Source organism: Ictidomys tridecemlineatus, chromosome 4 (assembly GCF_052094955.1).
Source record: "Ictidomys tridecemlineatus isolate mIctTri1 chromosome 4, mIctTri1.hap1, whole genome shotgun sequence".
In the NCBI taxonomy this organism is placed as follows: Eukaryota; Metazoa; Chordata; class Mammalia; order Rodentia; family Sciuridae; genus Ictidomys; species Ictidomys tridecemlineatus.
This window is the reverse complement of record NC_135480.1, coordinates 147,784,548-147,807,033: the sequence shown is the minus strand read 5'-3', so window position 1 is coordinate 147,807,033 and position 22,486 is coordinate 147,784,548. Positions and strand designations below refer to the sequence as shown.

The following is a 22,486-nucleotide window of genomic DNA, read 5'->3' as shown; positions in this document are numbered from 1 at the left end:
CAATAGAGAAATGAACTATTGAGTGTTTGGTCAAAAGATTCTCAACAAGGGTGCCAAGATCAATTAGTCAGGAAAGGAGTTTTATCAATAAGTGGTGCTAGGACAACTCAATATGTATATGTAAAGGAATGGAACTGAAACATTATTTTATGTCACCTAGAAAAATTAACTCCAAATGGATTATAGACCCCTGAAAAAAAATCAAATACTTAGAAGAAAACTTAAGAGCAATAGCTTCATGAAATTGAATTTGGATTGATATTTTGGTTATGACATCAAAAGCAAATGCAACAAATGTTTAATCCCTTGGTTTTTTTGGAATATTTATTTAACAAGGAATTCTTAATTGATACCATCAGGATTTACCCTCAAAGAAAATAATCCAGGATTTCTTTGCTATGTCAATAAATGGTTTATCTATCTATTCTTTATTTTCAATATGTGAACAAGATTTAGGACATTATGAAAATACTTAAGAGGTCATGATTTCACTATTACACCATTAACATGAATTACCTGATGCAACTTGAAAGTTGTAGATACTTAGCGTTGTGGTATTTTAATGACTGGGTGCATATGCTAAAAGATCTGCAGCGATATATAATGTGGATACAGTCCTCAGAAAACTCGGAATGAAACCATTAATTGACCCACATATCCCACTCCTCGGTCTATACCCAAAGGTCTTAAAATCAGCATATTACAGTGACACAGCCCACGACAATCTTTATAGCAGCTAAACTATGGAACCAACCTAGATGCCCTTCAATAGATGAATGGATAAAAAAACTGTGGTGTATGTACACAATGGAATATTATTCAGCATTAAAAGAAAAAAATTATGGCATCTGCAGGTAAATGGATGGAACTGGAGAATATCATGCCAAGCAAAATAAGCAAATCCCCCAAAATCAAAGGCCGAATGTTTTCTTCTCTGGTAAGCAGATACTAATTCACAATAAGTGTGGGGGGGCACTAGGGAAGAATAGTTACCATAGATTAGGTAGAGGGAAGTGAAAGAAGGGAAGGAAAAGGAGAGGATATGGTGATAGGAAGGATAGTAGAATGAAACAGACATTATTACCTTATACATATGACGGCAAAACCGATGTGATTCTACAACATGTACATTCAGAAAAATGAAAAATTATACCCCATCTATGTATGATACATCAAAGTACATAAGTGAATTATACTGTTATATATAACTAATTAAAACAAATTTTAAAAATTAACAAAAAAAAAAGAAAGAAGGGGGAAGGACTCTACCAAGAATTTAAGCATTAAAATGTAGCTGAACTATTTGAGCAAGTATAAGAATGACCTACACAGTGATTAGAGCCAAGATTTTGGCATTTGATTGAGTTTTCCCTACACTAAACTTCCACATTAAGTACAATAATCATAAGATAGTAAAAGTTCAAGATATTGGGGAAAAAATTTCTGTTAAGACACAAATAATCTCAGATTTGTCCTTTTCCCACCTCTTACTCATTTCTCTTTAGGTCACAATTTCCAATCTCTTTTTAGGAAAAAAGTTGTCTTCTCCAATAAAGTCTCAATTTTTAGAATCATCTTCCTCTGAAACAATAGTTTTGAAATTAATGATGACTCCTTAGGAACTGTAATGGTATGCTCAATGTCCTAGTGTTGAACTTCAACATTTTTTCAAAGTCTTTCAACAAAAAAGTTAAAACTTGGTTCCAATTTTCTTTGTAAACAATACCTCACTCCTATTGTCAAGAATTTCTATTCAACAAACTGCAATGCAGTATTATATGACTAATAAAGGAAAACTTGGTTATTAGGAGATTTGTGCTACCTTCAAAATTACTGATAGAAATAAATAAGTGTTCAAAAAAGCTCCTAAAAATGAAAGAAAAGAAAGTCCTGGGAGAAGGGAGTGGGGATAGTGTGTGACCATTATTTTGTAAATGATTTCTGAACATCAGTCAAAGAATGCTATCAATCAACACAAAGCAATTCTTACTTGTCCTTTAGCTCTGGGCCACTTGCAGTTTATATTTATATCTCAGGGCTTTTTCTAAGAAGATTGAAAGTATTTTCATTGGTGCTTTTCTAATGAAGTATCTGACAAATTTCAAACAAATTCTCAAATTTCAAACAAATTTCAAACAAAGTCTCAAACAAATTTCCTTTTTGCTTTTTCTCCAATTAAAAATCGAGGAATCTTAAATGTTACTCGGGACATAAAAATAATAATGTCTAATGTAAGACACTACACATTTAGGATACACATAAAGGTTCATTGTTACAGAAACCTTATACAGAACTATCTGCAGAAGAAGAAAGTACCATGTATATATTTGAGTAGTCTTCCACTGTGTTCACATTTGAATACCATGAATGTCAGGTTTATCTTTCTCATTTGTTTCTATTTAGTTTAGTATCTTTGACTTCTTTAGTTCTTAACTTCAGTAGGTAAGCTCCAAAAAATCATGTAGTAATATGCTACCAGAAAATTCAGTCTCTGAGATTTGTATCTACTCAAAGCATTTGAAGGATTCTAAACCTTTTCAGTAAAAATACCATCTACTTACATCTATTTATCTTTTTTGGTGAAAAAATACCTAAACATTTTCATCTATGTACATAATTGTGATTTGTTAGGTGACATTACAAAAGAAAAACAATATCTGAACATCTATTACTTTGGTCTTTCAATTTTGTTGGAACATGCTAAAAGTAAAAAGACATTAACATCATCTCAATAAATTGAGCATATAAGCCACCCCATGGAGAATGGCTCCCTAGATAGAGAAATGTAGACATTTTCTAATGTTTATTGCACAATAAAGCTGTTTAAATAAAATTCAAGTATCAGAATTTATACCTGTGATAAAAATTTCACTTAACTTTAAAGCAGAACTATTGTATTATAAGAAAGTGCTGTTCCACAACAAATGGTAGTACCCCAGCAGCACACACACAAATAGCATAAAAAAGTGATCATTTTCTAAAGCAAGTGCCCAGGGAAGTAGAGAATTACTTATATTAATATTACATAACATATTGAAATACGTACAGAACTCTAAGTAAACATTTTTCCCTCATTTCTGAAGAATGTGAAGAAACATTTGGCATTAACTGATACTATAATTACTTACCTGTTTCTTTTATAGAACAAAATTAACATAGATACAGGGTTAACTTCTTATGTAGAGCCAAAATAAAAATTTAAAATATTCCAAACTCTCATTGTAAAAGAAATCTACTGAAAACTTGAAATTTTACAATAAAGTAGTCATTTCTCTTTAGAAACTTAAGAATATTATGATTTGTTAGGTGACATTAAGAATATGTATGTGGGATTCTTTAAAACTAAAAAAATGAAACATTAAAACAAAGATACTTTTTTAAAGAAAACAAACAAAATGCTACAGAAATTTGAGAAGAAACTTTAAGTACTTAAGTTTTAGTACAAAGTTTGAAACTAAGCATATTATATTTGCTGCTTTCATATGAAAAGTAATAGAATCTCTCTCTTACTTGAAAGTCTACATAAATACCTATTATACTCAATTTTAATCAAAATATCTATCAGAAATCTTTTTTAAAAAATTGAATACACTCTCATTTTAGATGACATCTGTATCTGGTATCTACTAAAATATCTCATAGATAAAGAATGCAAGAAGCATTTCTTTACTTTCCTTCCTTCAACCCAAAATCAGAAATCTTAAGTATATGTTTTACAAAATGGCATACACCACTGAAAATAAAGAAGTCATTTCCTTCTTAACTATTATTAAACTTTGTATAATTAATACACATACACACACGTGCACACACACAAACCCACCATATTTTATTTTAGGTATGGGATCTAAATGGAGTCACAGTAAAACGAATGACGACAACAAATTCTTTACACTTGTATGAAAATATGTATGTTCTCTCTCCTTTTCCTTAAAGCTATACATCATGAATTTTCTACTAGAATTTTTGAATCAAATTATTATAAGCATATTTTTTCACCAATTTACCTCTTTTGTGTAGGAGACACTCTAAAAAATCTATGACTGCAATAGAAAGTTTGGAAACCACTCAAATACATACTCTTTAGAAAAATAATTCTTAATCCAATATGCATCTTAATGAGCTTGTACATTTTAGAAGTTATTTTATGGCTTATGTTTAAATGTAATGCATTACCACAGGTCCCAGGGATTGAAGAATCTTATTGGCAGTCAACAGCTCAAGGGATGACAATATTTCCAGCATTCTTAATTTCAAAAATTTTAAAGAATACTATTCATTATAGTCTTAGAAAAGTCTGAAGATACTTCTGTTTTTTAAAAAAAAAAACATACTTACCACAAACAGATACAAGGGAAACAAATAAGAAAATAGATTGTGTTATGTCTTTGTAAGCTTGTTCCATTTCAAAATGTGTTCCTTAGAAGGTCAGGGAAATTCCCTATACAAATAAAACTAGACTTTTGTTCCCTCTGCTTTGAAAAATATTTACAGTACATGAAACTACAAGTCAAAAGTATAAGCCTGCTTAATATTGCCAGACAGTGACACAGATGGATAAGAACACAAAGTTGCTTATTCAATTTCTTAAGCATCTTAATTTGTTTGCATAATGAAGTTATTTAAATCAATTATGGAAAAATTAGAAAACATTACTAATGAACATCAGCCCTTGTGTATCTCACACAAGATGCCAAAGTATAATACATTCACTGTGGTAAAAACTGTACATATATATTCTATGTATCTTTAACATTGAAAAATTTACATTGTAATATTTCATCTCTCAAAAAGCTGAGTTGAAAAAGAGTCTATTTTTTCTTTTGCTAGAGGAGGAGATGTAACTGACAAAATTCATGATACTTTTCACAAACTTTCTTGCTCAAGACTCTTCATTAGTATCCTCTACAGATGGCTGAATGAAGAAAAATTCACAAAAGTTTGAAGTTTTGAGCAGGTATTTTCACATCTTTGCCAGTGGGCATCAAGGTTTATATAAGAATGATATGTATAAATATAGTCCACAGCATTGTGAAATATAAAACTTTCTTTTTCTAAGTGTACTTTGGTCTCAGTTTAAACACGATTTCTTTCAGCCAGACATGCTGTCCCTTATTTGATCCACTCGAAGTGCTAGGTCCCTGAAGGTGGGGCGTTGATTTACATTATTGTTCCAGCACTCTGTCATGATCATATAAATCTGTAAAAGAAAAAAAAATTATAATAAATCCAAAGTATCATCTTTTTAATTGATGGAAAATGAATTTGGAATTTCTATTTAATTTTCCTATAGATTACATATTTCATAGCTATGCCTCGATTCACAGTCATCTATTTCTGCTATTTGTGTAAAAGCTCAGCAATTTCAGTGACCTAAAATCGTAGAGTAAAAACAAAAAGAAAACACATGATTACTGTGAATTAAAAAAAAATGCTACCTCATCTGGGCATCCATCTGGCCTTGGTAATCTTCCATTACTCTTCAGGAGTTCTATCAAATGGAACACAATCATCTGTCCTTGCTTGTCATTGCCAATCATACGCATAAATTCCTGAAATACAAATTCATATTTTAATGATGCTTTTGTAGTTTTAATTTGAAGAATTCTTTCTCAACTTCTTCTAGTAAATGAGGAAAATTCAGTTTATGTATTATTTTAAACTTTTTAAAAAAACAGACTATATTAAGAATCAAAAACTTCCTTTTCAGTCATATTTTAGGAAAGACTTAAATGGTATGGAACCTCTTTAATTCCATTTCCACAACTTTTCTTGAGAAAGGCCAGAAACACATAAACTAAAAATGTATTACTTAAGGTTTTTTTTCATTGTTGTTTTTAACACATCTTATTATATTTTAGCTGAAATGAAAAGTTGAATGTAAAAGAGGACATGAAAAAAGAAAATGCAGAATGAATATTTAAGCATAAATGAAATGCAGAGGAATTTTTCATATGCTAAAAATCCATAAAATTCTGAATTAAAAGTTGGAAAATATTTACAATAAACATATTATGTTTATTTTAAATACAGAGAGCTATTATAAATTGGTAAGAAACATTACCAATGCAAAAATAGGCAAAGCATAGAAAAGACAATTTATACACACACATACTTTAAATATTCAATAAATACATACTGAACACACTAATAATAAAAATGCAAAAACAAATGCCAAATGTCTTCTTTGATATAATGAGAGCAACTAAGAACAGGGCAGGGAGGAAAAGCAGGAGGAAAAGATTAACATTAAACAGAGACATGAGGTGGGAGGGAAAGGGAGAGAAAAGGGAAATTGCATGGAAATGGAAGGAGACCCTCAATGTTATATAAAATTACATATAAGAGGTTGTGAGGGGAATGGGGAAAAAAAACAAGGAGAGAAATGAATTACAGTAGATGGGGTAGAGAGAGAAGATGGGAGGGAAGAGGAGGGGGGATAGTAGAGGATAGGAAAGGTAGCAGAATACAACAGTTACTAATATGGCATTATGTAAAAATGTGGATGTGCAACTGATGTGATTCTGCAATCTTTGTAATGTTTTGAACAACCAATAAAATAAAAAAAAAGATGGACATCATTATCCAAAGTATATGTATGAAGACACGAATTGGTGTGAATATATTTTGTATACAACCAGATATGAAAAATTGTGCTCCGTCTGTGTAATTTGAATTGAAATGCATTCTGCTGCTGTCATATATAACAAATTAGAATTAAAAAGTTAAAAAAATTAAAGAAGATTAAAAAAATTCAAGTAAAATAAAAAGATAACTCCTCTCATATCGATTTCACAAAATTACATAAAAACAATTACTAGTATTGGCAAATAATAAAATGTATGCCCCTGAGCATTGCTGTTAAAATATAATCTTGTACAATTTTTTTAATTATTTTGAAATAATTTAGAACCTTTACAAAAAGAAAGCTTTTACTAGCTCATGACCTTTCACCTATAATTATACTTTTATTCTAATAAACATAGATAAACAAATATTTATATAGGACTGTTCATTATGTTCACTTAAGTATTATATTGAAATGTTACATAAATAAGTGAAGATTGGAAAGCATCCAGAAATATATATCCTTATGACAGAATTCTACTTAGAAATTAGTAATGATATTTTTAGTAAATATTTCTTAATATAGTAAAATAGCAAAAATGTAATAATGAAATAGCAGAATAGCAAACTGTACATTATAACCTTAGTTTTATAAACCAATACATACTTCTTCATAAAATTTAACATTTATATATAAAATAAAAAGAGGCCAAGAAGAAAATATATCACAATATTAATGTGGTTGTTTCTGAGTAATTGCATTAGAGATGACTTTTATTTTTCATATTTTCCTATATTGAAAACAAATCTGAAATGAACAGGAAAAAAATACTTTGAAAGATTTAACTGGAATGATTGAGATTATTGAGTTTACTTAATATTAAGAGATGTTTTGGCTTAGATGTAATTTGTCCTCTAAAGGGTCCTAGGTTAGAAATTCGGTCCCCAGTGTGGAAGCATTAAGATGGTAGAATCTTTAAAAAGTGGGGCCTAGTGGAAAGTAATTAAGTCATGGAGGTCATAGCCTTCTGAATGGGATTAACCCTACAAAGGGGTTAAGGCTGGTTTTATAGAGTGTTACTTTTCCTGAAAGCAAGTCATTTTATAAAAAGAGCAAGACTGTCCCCTCCTGACTCTCTGGCTTCAAGTCCTGCCATATGATCCTTCAGCTCGTAGCTAGTTCCCTTTCTACTAACCTGTCATGTTGTAACACAGCCAAGGACTCTCTCACTAGAGGCTGAACATATGGGGCATCTTGATATTGAATGGGACTTTTGTCCTCCAAAACTATGAGCTAAATAAACTAACTTATTTTCTCCTTTCTTTTTTCTTTTCTCTTTCCCTCCCTCCCTCCCTCCCTTCCTCCCTCCCTCCCTCCCTCCCTCCCTCCCTCCCTTTCTTCCTTCCTTCCTTCCTTCCTTCCTTCCTTCCTTCCTTCGTTTCTTTTTATTTTGATACTACAGAATTAAAGTTCCAGGTACTTTAACACTAAGCTACATTCCAGTCTTTATGTTTTTAAATTTTGAGACAGGGTCTCACTAATTTTCTTAGGGCCTTGCTAAACTGCCATCACTGGCCTATAAATTGTAATCTTCCTGCCTCAGTTTCCCAAGTTGCTGGGATTATAGGATTGTACCAGTGAGCCCAGAAAAACCTTTTTCTTTATAAAGTACTCAGGTATTTTGCTACAGTAACAGAAAACAGACTAAGAAAGAGATTATACTAAAAAGTGTTCTAAAACATCCTTTGACAAATTTTAAGTTAATTTAATGAATAAATTTAGGGTTATTTTGTTGACAGCACCTTACAAATTAGCAATTAAAGGCTCTAAAATGAGCCCCAGGCTTATTATTATTCTTTAGGTAATACCTTTCTCATGTTAGGGAAAAAAGAAAGAAAGAAAAATACATTAAAAAGCAAACTGACCGCTGGCGGACTTTTACTCTTTTCAATGTATGTGAAAAGTTCATACAAAACTACTCCAAAGCTCCAAACATCCGAGGCCACAGAAAACTTGCTCTCCGTTAGAGATTCTGGAGCATACCTATTCATGGAAAACATTTAAAAAGACAGTTATTTATGTGTCAATTCTAGATTTTACCAACAAAATATTACTTGTTTGTTTTAAATTTTATAGAAAATCGTTAACATAGCAGCCCTAAGACTGACATCTTTAGAAGGACCTCCTTGCAATGTTGATCCTTGACTGGCACCTGGGAACTTAAGATTTCAGGAAGATTTCTACAATTCCCTAAATGATGAGCACCTTACTTGTATCTGAAGTATTTATGCAAAAAAATGTGGTTTATGTTCACACCTGCTTTTCTTATGGGACTCTGGAATTTTAGTATGTGCCAGGCATAGAGTGCTATGTAACCATTCCTAATTTAAAAATCTTGCATTCTAATGAGCTTCTCTGATAGACAATATCTCACATGTGTTGTGGTCATTTATTGGTGGAAGAATTAAGTTATGTTCTATATAACTTTACTGGGACAGAAGATGGAAATTTGTGCCTGCTTTCCTCCAAGCTTTGTGCCACACACCTTTTCCCCCTTTGTTGATTTTGCTGTGTTATTCTTCCTGTAATGAACCGTGCTGTGAACAGGGCTACATGCTGAGTACTGTGAACATTCCCATCAAACCATAGAGCCTGAGAGTGGTCTTGAGAACCTCTGACATACACAGATAAGGAAAATCTAAAGAAATTTATTTCTGTCTCTATGATCAGCTCCAAGGTCAAATGCAAAGTACCTTCTAAAAACTGAAAAATAAGTGTTTATGCAAAATTTCGGATGAGAAGGGAAAAGAAATATAAATTTAAGAATAAAAGAATGATATAAAGTTTCTATCAAAAAGAAAAAGTGTTTCTGTACCTTTTTAAATGTTGTGACACTGGTATTAAATTTGAGTGCATTTAAAAGATTACTATAGTTGTTATTTAGATGTCAATGTTTACCATAGTCAAGAAAATAATTACTCATAACTATCTAAAATTTACAAAGAAAAATTTAGCTATTCATTTAAAAATATCCTTGAGAGGGCTGGGAAATATAGCTCAGTTGGTAGAGTGCTTGCCTCACATGTACAAGGCCCTGGGGTTCAATCCCTAGCACCACACACACACACACACACACACACACACACACACACACACACACACACACAAAATATATATATATATATATATATATATATATATACATATATATGTATATATATATATTGTTTTAAGATTTCTTTTAATAAGTATATACACACAAAACGTTTCAAAACCAATTATTTAGATTTCTGAAAAAATCTACCTATGTAGCTGCTTCTCTGCTTTTTGCCTCTTCTTAATGTATGTCCTCTCTATAGTATCAGTCTTTTGGTCTCAGGATCCCCCATATGCTCTTAAAAATTATTGAGATTCCCCCCAAAAAATTTTGTTAATGTGGATTATATCTACTGATATTAGCTAATATTAAATATTGATATTAAGTATTAAAACTAAGAAAATACAAAACTATTAATTTAGAGTAAAAAAGAAACCCATTACATCTTAAATAAATATGTGAGAAAAATAGGATTTTTAAGCATTTTTTTCAAATCTCTTTAATGTTTGGGAAATAGAAACATGTCCTGTAGCCTCTGGAAAATTCTACTACATATTCATGAAAAAAAATGAGAGTGAAAAATTCCAATTAAATTTTCATATTATTATGACTTGGAGTTCTACAGCACAAGTAGAGCTTTATACCTAAAATATGAATTTCACCATGTTGTTCATCTGTATAAATTTCACACCTTACACACTTGTCTACTATGTAAGGTCTGAACTCTACATGATATATGAGGCTTCTCTTAGGCCACTTATGCTGCTCTAACACAATACCTGACACTATAATTTATAAAAGACAGAAATTTATTGGGAAGTCAAAGATCACAGTATAGACAGGCCCAGTTGTTGCAAATGATACATCCTTCAGAGGAAAGAATTATCGTGTCCTTAGATGGAAGAAGCCGGAAGTTCCACAAGAGGAACCAAATGCTGGGCAAAACCTCCTTCCTAAGAGCCTTAATCCCATTCCCAAAAGAGCCTCATGTCTTAATCATCTCTTAAAGGTTTCCCTCAATCTTAATACTATTCACACTGGCAACACCTAAATTTTGGAGAGTACACACAAGCCATACCAACGCTCAATCTCTTTCTAGCCCCAATTACATCCTGTTTGTTCTGTGATTATGCCTGTCACCTGCAAGCCCTTGATTCTTTTTTTCTTATCAACTTCCTCATTGTCTAAGTGGTAAATTCCTCCTAATCAATATTTGAAATATCATTTCTTAGTTGTCATCTTTTTTACGCTTTACTTAAACTCTCAGCAGAATTATTTGCACCCTTGTGTTTTACCATTATCTTCATTGTTGCACTTCCATACTGCAAGAGAGTGATTTGATTATATATTTGTGTTATGGTTTGGATGTGAGGTGTCCCCCAAAAGCTCATGTGTGAGACAATGCAAGAAGGTTCAGAGGAGAAATGATTGGGTATAAGAGTCTTAACCCAATCAGTGATTTAATCCCCTGATAGGGATTAACTGAGTGGTAACCGATGTGGTGGAGTGTGGCTGGAGGTGGTGGGAATTGGGGTATAGCTTTGGGTATATATTTGTACCTGGCCAGTGGACTCACTCTCTGCTTCCAGATCACAATGATGTGAGCTGCTTCCCTTAATCACACTATTCTGCCATGATGTTATACATCACCTCGAGCTCCAAGAAATGGAGCCGGCCTTCTACAGACTAAGACCTCTGAAACTGTGAGCCCTCAAACTTTTCCTTCTTTAAAATTCTTCTGGTCAGATATTTTAGTCACAACAGTGAAATAGCTGACTAAAACAATTTGATTTTTCCTAAATTATGAGCTCTTAAAGGGAAAGGATTATAGATAGTAGGCCTGTCAGCTGAATGTGCCTGCCATACAAACTTTTCCTTTTACTCAACATTACTAGTAAAGAACAGTTCTTTTCTGATGCTGATCCTATCTTCTCAAATTCCTTGCATGGAATTTGAAGCACAGTAGGTGGTTAATTAATGTTAACTACACTGGACTCATTAAGTTTATACAAAGTTTATCCAAATCATTGAATTTTCACGTAATTAATTGCCAATTAATTCCATTTAACTTCTTAATCTCCCACCCTAGAAAATGAAAAATGAAGAAAAAAAAAGAATTAAGTAAAAAATAAATTAAATTCTGGTATCACTTGGACATGACCAAAAGAAATGATCATGTAGATGAGTCTTCTAGTTTCATACATACTCTAAAAATAATTAGATGAAAGTATTGCTAAAAATTATCATGAAGATACTCCTTAAAAATTGTTTTAAAATTATGAAACAATTTAAATATATATAAATTAGAACATTAAACTACCATGTACCTCTCACTCAGCTAAACTCATCATCTCTTATTTCATGTATTACTCTCCATGTTCCCTGCTACTGAATTTATATGAAGTGAATCCCGATGACAATATTTCAATTTCAAGATACATTTCCACATCTCTAAAAGATAAGAATTCTTCTTTAAAAAAATTCATAATACCATTATAAATTATACTTCTGTGGAAATAATCAATTTGTTCTAAATCATTGGTGTCTTTTTACCTGACTTTTCCAGAATAACAATTTGTAATAGATGGTATCAACTGTAAAATTTACAATTACAAACAAAATGAACATAAGTAGCACACGTGGATAATCTATGAACTTAGCAGTAACAAACAAAACCATTAATATCTTTCTACTTATAAACACTATTGTTTGCATTAGCACTTCTAATTTTTTTTTATTTCTAACATACATGAGAATAGTGGAATGCATTACAAACATAATTATCCATTCACAACACAATTTTTCGTAACTCTGTATATAAAGTACGCTCATGCCAAATTATGCCATTATACATGAGCTCTCTTATTATTATTTTTGCATTACAATTCTTAATACACCTTTATACCACAATTTATCATATCTCTGATTGTAATAAGGTATGTTGACACCAAATTCACATCTTCATACATGTATTTTGTATAATGATGAGGGTCTCCTTCCACCATCCATGCTATTCCTCTTCTTCCTCCCTTTCCCTCCCACCCCTATTCCCTATCTAGAGGTAATCCTCCCTTGCTCTCCCTTCCAACCCCATTTTGAATCACCCCCCTTATATCAGAGAAGGCATTTAGCATTTGTTATTTTTTTGACGGGGTGGGGGGGGGATTGGCTAACTTCACTTAGCATAATCTTCTCTAATGCCATCAATATCCCTGCAAATGCCATGATCTTATTCTTCATACTTTTAAGTCATATATAAAAGACTAAATAAAGCATACTTAACTAAAATAAATAAAATTCCTCCTTTAACATTGATTTTAACATTAATATCTGACTCAAATGACACTATCTTAATAGTATTATTTTAACAGATAAATAAAACAGAATTAAAGTCTATTTTTGGAACGCATACAAAACCAAAACAAATGATTTCAAAGTTATCCCTAGAAAAATGAAACATACCATAAAAGAATGAAGGCATAAAGTAAAAATGTTTCATCAAAACATCTATCAACAGAACATTTTTAATGTATACATAGCACATTAAAAAATGAGGGTTTAATGTTCCTCAAAATAATTCACAATTTTCAGACCAATAATTATCTTCAGCTTCAAACTGTTATAACCTATAAAAATAATCAGTTAATGCCAGACTGTACACTACCCTAGTTCGGAAAGCTTAAGAGCTCAAACTCTAGAATCAGACTATCTGGTTTAAATCCTAGTTCTACTCTATACCAGTCACATACTAGTGGGCAAACTACTTAACTTATCTACACTTCAGTTCTTTCATGATTAAAATGGAGATGCAGGCTGGGCACAATGGCACATGCCTGTAATCCCAGCGATTCAGGAGGCTGAAACAGGAGAATTGTGAGTTCAAATCCAGCCTCAGCAACAGTGAGGCACTCAGTGAGACTCTATCTCTAATAAAATACAAAATAGGGCTAGGGATGTGGATCAGTGATCAAATACCCTTGAGTTCAATCCCCAATACAAAAAAAAAAGGAGTTGCAGATAGAGGAACCCTTATCTAAAATGTTTCAGATTTCAGAATTTTTCAGATTTTGGAATGCTTATATAAAGTATACCAGTTAAGCATCCTTATTCTAAAAATCCATATTTTAAAGTGCTCCAAAATTTAAAACTTTTCAAGTGTCATATGAGGGCTAAAAGATTTTGGATTTCAGAATTTTGTAGTAGGACTCATTTTTTTTTTCTCTCTCTCTCTTTTGGCAGTGCTGGGGTGTCAGTAGCCATCTGTGGGCTGTGTGTGGACAGTTGTGCAACACAGCCTAATTGAATAGGGAAATCTGATGTCTGGGAACTTCCAGTGGACATTTCCTCTGGTTGTCTGCTCAGATACATTGTGAGCCTTATTCAAGCTCTGCCAGGTCCCACACAGCACCAGAGATGGGGTGACCTGCTACAGTCACACATCCCCTCTAAGATGGATGTCAATCAACCTGCTGACTACAAGATATAAAGCCAGACTCCCCTCCTGAAACCTTCCCCCTGCCTTTTATGTACCCCTTTAAGTAAACCACAGGAGCCATTTTCTATTTGTCTATCTCCAGCTCATGTGTGGACTGCATCTATCAGGGCTCCATCTTTAAAACTGTCTTTTCTGACTCTATCTTTTGTTCTTTACTAATTATTCTAGACTTAAATTTCTCAGGAGGCTTATCCCTCCAAGCAGGCAAGAATTCCCTGGTGAGATTCAAGACACCCCACCTGGTGCATGCTGGATGAGTGTTCTATCATTGTGCTACACCCTTAATTCTTTTTCAGAGCATTTTGGATTTTCAAGTTTGGGATACTCAGTCTGTATTCTCCAAGGGCTGTTATGAAGATTAAGTGATATGATCCATGAAATGCATTTAACCCAATGTAACATATATGATAAATGATTGCTACTATAATAAGCAATATGAAACATTATTATATGTTATATAATAATAATAGTAACAAGAATGTTTGAAGTTTGTGCTTTAAAAATTCATTTTATAATACTGAAGTAGACTGTACTCACCAGAATATAGGACTTTCACCAGGTTCTTTCACTTTATAGTATTCTTTGTCTTGTGGCAAGACTTTAGTTAATCCAAAATCTCCAATTTTAACTCTGTTCTCATTCTCCACTAATATATTTCTTGTTGCTAGATCTCTATGAATATACCTTTTTGTGCCAAGATACTCCATGCCCTATGAATAAAATAACATTTTCCTTTCAGCCGATTGAATAGACCTAATTTAAATGACTTCATCCTTATAAATTCCCTTTGTTAGCTAATAAAAAGTCTAGAAGATTTCTTAATTACTTCAATATGCTCTTCATCTACAAAAAATAACAAGGATATTAGGTACCTTGCATATCTGAGATGTGTACTGCAGAAGTTTCTTGTGATCTATCCGTTCTTTATGTTTTTGGAGGTAGTCTCGTAAACTTCCATATGGTAAATATTCCATAATTAATCTTAGATTACGCCGTCCTTTTAATGCACAAACAGAACATAATATTTTACTTTGCTTTATTTTACTTACTACTAGAAAAAAATATATAAATAACTTAAATAAATGTAAAATTATGTCTATGATGATAACACTTCATTATAACTTAAAGGTAATGTAGTAGTCAAGAATTACTTAGTTAAAAACTACACAGGGTTTTTTTTAAATCCAAAAGTTTTGGGAACAATAATTAAAAATATGTTTTAGTCTTCTATGTTTATGTTTTAGTTTTCTTCTAAAATAAGTTGATAAGACAACTTTGATTTTCCTCATTTGTATTGAACAAAATCATATAATTTAATAATCTTTTGATAGAAAATATAAGGAAAGATTTTGTTTTTTAAAAAAGAAATTCTTGTTAAATTTAAGCAAGTGGTGAAGAGAATGATTAATCAAGCCAAAGACTTCATGTACTTATAGCCCATGACTACCATGCACAATCTCTAGTCATAGAGTATGCATCTGTCTATGGGCATTGTCATTGTCATATGCTAAGTCCAGATCTTAAAACATTAAGTGTTTTGATTACCTAGGATGTCAAAGACAAATCTTCAGTTTAAAATAGGTTTCAATGTGCAACATACCAGCACTGTAGCATACTCCTTTGTACTTTACAATGTTGTCATGCTGCAGAGATTTCAGGATTTCAATTTCCCTTTCAAAGTCTCTGAGATGCTCCTCAGTACTGTGTTGGAGTTTTTTTACAGCCACCACTTCCCCAGTGTTGTCCTGTAGAGGATCATACCGGCACATCTCCACACTCCCAAAATTACCCTAAACAACACACTCCATTAAGATAGATATCTCAAACTTTTCAGACAAATTACTAATGAATTCTAATTATACAGGGGAAATCCTAGTAGCTGGAATTAGTAGACATATCTCTAAGCTAACATTAGGCAGATTGCAGAGCAAGAAAAGGAAATACTATCTCAACAAGTGGGTAGGAAACCTATATATTTAATTTTTTCAAAAGAAATTATATAGGCTAAAATGCAAACTATTTCAAAAAGGTATTTTAAAAAAGGATAAACCTTAATTACTAAATAATTAATAATTTTAAGCCAAAGGACATGCCAGAGAGTTCTTATATTTCTGTAACTTTCAGAAAGAACTTCTTCAGAATGTATCCGTGATATCATTCTAAGTGATCTGGATGAAATAAGGGTCTGTTACAAACTGAATGCCTTTACTGTCTCAAAGTTTATACCAGGAACCCTAGTCCACAATGTGACTGTATTTGGAGATAAGGCCTTGTGAGGAAGTAATGAAATTTAAATGAAGTCATTGGAGTGGGTCCTAATGTAAATAGGTTAGTACCCTAAAAAGAGCTGAAAGAAACACTAGAGCTTTCTATCCCATGGGAGGACACACTAAGCAGGTGCCTTTGAAAGCTAGCAAAAGACACTTCACCAGAAAACAAACTCTGCTGGAAGTTTTATCTTGGACTTTCTACCCTTCAGAAATGTGAGAAATAAACTGTTGTTTAAACTACCCAATCCAGATTATTCTGCTATAGCAACCCAAGCACTAAATACAGAATCTTATCTATTTAAGAAAATAAATTTTTAACTTATGGGGATGTTCTTACATTTTTTTAAAAGAGATCATCTTTAAGAAATTCATTCTCCTTTTACTTAGACTCAAATTATTTATGTAGAATTGGTATGTCAACATATAAAATATAAAGTATATAATTTGTATATTAATTAAATCCATGTATTTTAAATATTACTGCATTCTTAAAGAATGTAGTTAGTTCTTGAGCTACAAGACTATATGAGTGACTAAATTTTCAGTTATATACTTGATGTCAATTTTTAAAAACCAAGACTATATGTAGGCTCAAAGTTAGATCTCTATTTTAGAGAAGGAGCCATGTGCTGCTGAGGAGAAAGTATATTCACTTGTTGATGGATGGAATATTCTATATATATGTCTGTTATGTCTAAATTATTTATTGTATTATTTAGTTTTATAGTTTCTTTATATAGGTTTTGTTTGGAAGATCTGTCTAGTAGTGAGAGGTGTGTTAAAGTCGCCCAGTATTATTGTGTTGTGGTCTATTTGATTCTTGAACTTGAGAAGGGTTTATTAGATGTACATAGATGATCCATTGGTTGGAACATAAATATTTATAATTGTTATGTCTTGCTGATATATACTTAAGTAGAATGAAATGTCCTTCTTTGTCCCTTCTGATTAACTTTGGCTTGAAGTCCACTTTATCTGAAATGAGGATGAAAAACCCCGCTTGTTTTCACAATCCATATGAGTGATATGTTTTTTCCCATCCTTTCCCCTTCAGTCTGTGTATGTCTTTGCTCATGAAGTGAGTCTCTTGGAGACAGCATATTGTTGGGTCTTGCTTTTTAATCCAATCTGCCAGTCTCTGTCTTTTGATTAATGAATTTAGGCCATTTACATTCAAGGTTATTATTGAGATATGATTTGTATTCCCAGTCATTTTGATTTATTTCTAGTTTTTAATTTGACTTAGTTTCTCCTTTGGTTAAATATTCCTTTAGTGTAGTCCCTCCCTTTGCTGGTTTTCATTTTTTTCACTTCATCCTTATGGAATACTGTATTGAGAATTTTCTGTAAGTAGAGATTTTTTAGTTGTAAATTCTTTTAATTTTTGTTTATTATGGAAGGTTTTAATTTCATCTTCAAATCTGAAGCTTAACTTGCTGGATATAAAATTTTTGGATGACATTAATTTTCTTTCAGAACTTGAAATATATTATTCCAGAACCTCCTATATCTGAGGGTCTGGGTTGAGGAATCAGTTGAGATCTGAATTGTTTTCCTCTTAAACATAATTTGATTTTTTTCTCTCACAGCCTTTAAGATTTTATACTTATTCTTTGGGTTAGTTATTCTCATTATAATGTGTCTTGGTGTAGGTCTGTTATAATTTTGTACATATAGGCCATATTTTATGCCACAAAGCAACTCTTAGTAAATACAAAAAAATGGAGATAATACCCTGTATTCTAACAGATTACAATGGGATGAAATTATAAGTCAACAATAAAATAAAAAATAGAAGCTACTCCAACAAATGGAAACTAAATAATACACTATTGAATAACAAATGGATAGTAGAAGAAATCATGGATTTACCTCTAAATTCTATTTACACTATTGAATAACAAATGGATAGTAGAAGAAATCATGGATTTACCTCTAAATTCTTAGAGGTAAATGACAATACCAGAAAAACATATCAAAATCTCTGGGATACTATGAAGGCAGTACTAAGAGGCAAGTTTACTGCATTGAGCTCATTCACTAAAAGAATAAAAATTCAACAAATAAATGATCTAACATTACATCTCAAAGCCCTGGAAAAAGAGGAACAAGTCAATACCCAAAGCAGAAGAAGATAGAAAATAATTATGATCAGAGATAAAATTCAATGAAATTGAAACAAAAGAAATAATAATTGGGAAAAAATGACAAAACAAAAAGTTGGCTCTTTGAAATAAATAAATAAAAAGATAAACCCCTAACAATGCTAACAAAGAGAAAAAGAGAGAAAACTCAAATTACTAAAATACAAGAGGAAGAAATATCACAATATACACATCTGAAATTCAGAAGATAATTAGAAACTATTTTGAAAAATTATACTCCAATAAAATAGAAAATATCAAGCCATCAACAAATTTTTAGAGACATATGACCTACCCAAACTGAATGAGGAGGTCATACACAATTTAAGCAGATCAATTTCAAGTAATGAAACAGAAAACGCCATCAAAACCTTACCAACCAAAAAAAGCTCAGGATCAGACAAATTCTTATTTGACTTCTACAAGACCTTCAAAGAATTAATACTAATACTCCTCAAAGTATTCTATGAATTAGAAAGGAAGAAAAACCTTCCAAACTCATTCTATGAGGTGAATACACCCTCATACCAAAACCAGAAAAAGATACATCAAGGAAAGATCAATATCCTTGATGAACATAGATGCAAAAATTCTCAATGAAATTCTGTCAAATCACATATAAAAACATATTAAAAAGATAGTGCATCATGATCAAGTGTGGTTCTCCCCAGTGATGCAGGGTTGGTTCAACAAATGGAAGTCAATGTTATGCATCATATTAATAGACTTAAAAACAAAAATTATATTATCATCTCAACAGATGCAGAAGAAGTATTTGACAAAATACAGTATCCATTCACCTTCAAAACACTAGAAAAATGGGGGATAATAGGAAACATACCTCAACATTGTAAAAGCTATATATGCTAAACCCAAGGGCAGCATCATTTTAAATGGAGGAAAATTGAAAGCATTTCCTCTAAAAACTGGAAAAAGACAAAGATGTTCTCTTTCACCATTTCTATTCAACATCATGCTTGAAACTCTAGCCAGAGCAATTAGAAGAAAGAAATTAAAGGGATACAAATAGGTAAAGAAGAACTCCAACTATGACTATTTGCTGATGACATGATTCGATATCTAGAAGATCCAAAAAGTTCCACCTGGAAACTTTTAAAACTAACAAATGAATTCAGCAAAGCAGAAGAATATAAAGTTAATATCCATAAATCAAATATATCCCTATATATCAACGATGAATCCACTGAAAGAGAAATAAGGAAAACTACCCCATTCACAATAGTCTAAAAAAATAAAATATCTGGGAATCAATCTAACAAAAGAGGTGAAAGACCTCTAAAGTGAAAACTACAGAACACTAAGGAAATAAATTGAAGAAAATCTTAGAAGATGAAAAAGACCTCCCATGATCCTGGATAGGCAAAATTAATAGTCAAAATGACCATACTACAAAAATCAGTATACAGATTTAGTGCAATTCTTATTAAAATCCAATGATATTCTTCATAGAAATAGAAAAAACAATCATAAAGTTCATTTGGGAAAATAACAGACCCAGGATAGCCAAAATAATCCTTAGCAAAAAAAAAAAAAAAGTGAAACAGGAGGCATTAAAATACTAGACCTTAAACTATACAGCAGAGCTATAGTAACAAAACACGGTATGGTATTGGCAACAAAACAGACAAGTAGACCAATGGTACAGAATAGAAGACACAAAGAAAAACCCCACATAAATACAGTTATCTCATACTAGACAAAGGTGCCAAAAACATTCACTGGAGAAAAGATAGCTTATTCAACAAATGGTGCTGGCAAAACTGGAGATCGATATGCAGCAAAATGAAATTAAACCTCTACCTCTCAGCCTGCACAAAAATCAACTCAAAGTAGATCAAAGACTTGGGCACTAGAACACAGACCCTAAACCTAACAGAAGAAAAAGTAGGCTCATATCTTCACCATGTTGACCTAGGATCTGACTTCCATAACAAGACCCCTAAAGCACAAGAAGTAAAACCAAGAATCAATAAATGGGATGAATTCAAACTAAAAAGCTTCTTCTCAGCAAGGAAACAATCATGTGAGGAGAGAGCCTACAGATTGGGAGAAAATCTTTACTACATGCACCTCAAATAAAGCACTAACCTCTAGGATATATAAAGAACTCAGAAAAGCTAACACCAAAAAAACCAAATAACCCAATCAATAAATGGACTAAGGAACTGAACAGATACTTCAAAGAAGAAGAAATTCAATCAATAACAAATATATAAAAAAGTTTCAATATCTCTAGCAATCAGAGAAACATAAATCAAAAATAAACTGAGATTTCATGTCTCTGGTCAGAATGGCAATTATCAGGAATACAGGCAACAATAAATGTTGGCGAGGATGTGGTGGAAAAGGTATACTCATACATTGCTGGTGGGACTGAAAATTGGTGCAACCACTATGGAAAGCAGTATGCAGATTCCTCAGAAAGCACCATTTGACCCAGCTATCCCACTACTTGATTTATACCCAAATGACTTAGAATCAACGTACTACAGTAACACAGCCACCTCAATGCTTATGGCAGCTCAATGCACAATAACTAGATTATGGAACCAACCTAGGTGTCCCTCAATAGAAGAATGGATAAAGAAAATGTGGTACACATAATGGAATATACTCAGCTTTAAAGAAGAGTGAAAGTATGGTATTTGCCAGTAAATGCTCAGAGTTGGAAAATATCATGCTAAGCAAAATAAGGCAATCCCACAAAACCAAAGGCCAAATGTTTTCTCTAATATGCGGATGCTAATTCACAATAAGGGGGTACTCTAGGGAAGAATACAGTTACCTTAGATTAAGTAGAGGGGAGTGAAGGGAGGGGGAAGGGAAGGAATATGGGGATAGGAGGAACAGTAGAATGAAACAGACATTATTACCTTATGTAATACATATATATATATATATATATATATATACACACACATATATATATATATATATTTACACACACACATATATATGACTGCATGACCAATCTGATTCTACTCAGATTCTACTTAGATGTATACTCAGAAAAATGAGAAATTATATTCCATATATGTATGATATATCAAAGTGCACAAATACATTCCACTGTCATGTATAACAAATTAAAACAAATTTTAATCTTTTTTTAAAGTTAGATCTCTAGTTCCATATTTTGAAAGGCCATAGAGAAGTGGTTAAAACCTGATACTCTCCAGTCAGACAGACTGGAGCTAGAATCTTGGTGTACTATGTACTTCCTTTGTCACCTTAGACAATTCACTTACCTCTGTGAATATGTTTTTTCCTCTTTAAAAATGGAAGATAATAAAATATCTACTTCATATTACCATTGTCAGAAATTATTCCAAAGGGTGCTTATAAAAATCAAAAGTGGGAAATGAGAATTTTATATCCTTTCCCCTTACTTAACAATGTTAAAAATTTATTTTCCAATAGCATTATATATTCCTTGAAAATACATATTTTCTTGATTTTTAATTATTGTACACTGTTAGGTAAATACACTAATTTTTAAAATTATAAACAATGTACACTAAGATAAGATTTTAAAGCACATTCATGTCATTGCAGTGATACACTTATTCATAAATATCTGTATACAACTTTACAGAGGATACTTAAGAATTAGCTGTTCAAAAGATAGCAGCATTTCAAAGGCCCTTATATCTACTGCATCAGAAACTCTCTAGAAAAGTTTACTAAATTCTATTATGATGAACAATGGGAAAGTGTTTATCCTATCTTTGCTAACACTGGCCACTATATTTTTTCTATAGTTTTGTCAATTTGAATGACAAAAAATCAATCTTGCTGTTTTAATTTGGAACACCTCCATTTTCTTTTAGAAGAATAAGGGGAAGCCAAATGCGGAGGGTAAAGACAACAAGTAGAATAGAAAACCAGAAG

At 32.0% G+C, this 22,486-nt stretch overlaps 1 protein-coding gene across 4 annotated transcripts in view; it reads right to left on the bottom strand.

Annotated features, from left to right (window-relative positions):
* Nucleotides 1–3,804: 3,804 nt before the first annotated feature.
* The window catches only part of Jak2 (Janus kinase 2), a 131,489-nt gene continuing 112,807 nt past the window's right edge, over nucleotides 3,805–22,486 (bottom strand). For all 4 annotated transcript variants that reach the window (XM_005324056.5, XM_078047608.1, XM_040285729.2 and 1 more), the window contains exons 20-25: nucleotides 15,761–15,950; nucleotides 15,033–15,157; nucleotides 14,698–14,870; nucleotides 8,494–8,611; nucleotides 5,439–5,552; nucleotides 3,805–5,200 (exon numbers count right to left, since the gene is read on the bottom strand). In XM_005324056.5, coding sequence (XP_005324113.1) covers nucleotides 5,093–5,200; nucleotides 5,439–5,552; nucleotides 8,494–8,611; nucleotides 14,698–14,870; nucleotides 15,033–15,157; nucleotides 15,761–15,950 — 828 coding nt within the window. In that variant the 3' untranslated portion in view covers nucleotides 3,805–5,092. The remainder of the gene's footprint in view (nucleotides 5,201–5,438; nucleotides 5,553–8,493; nucleotides 8,612–14,697; nucleotides 14,871–15,032; nucleotides 15,158–15,760; nucleotides 15,951–22,486) is intronic.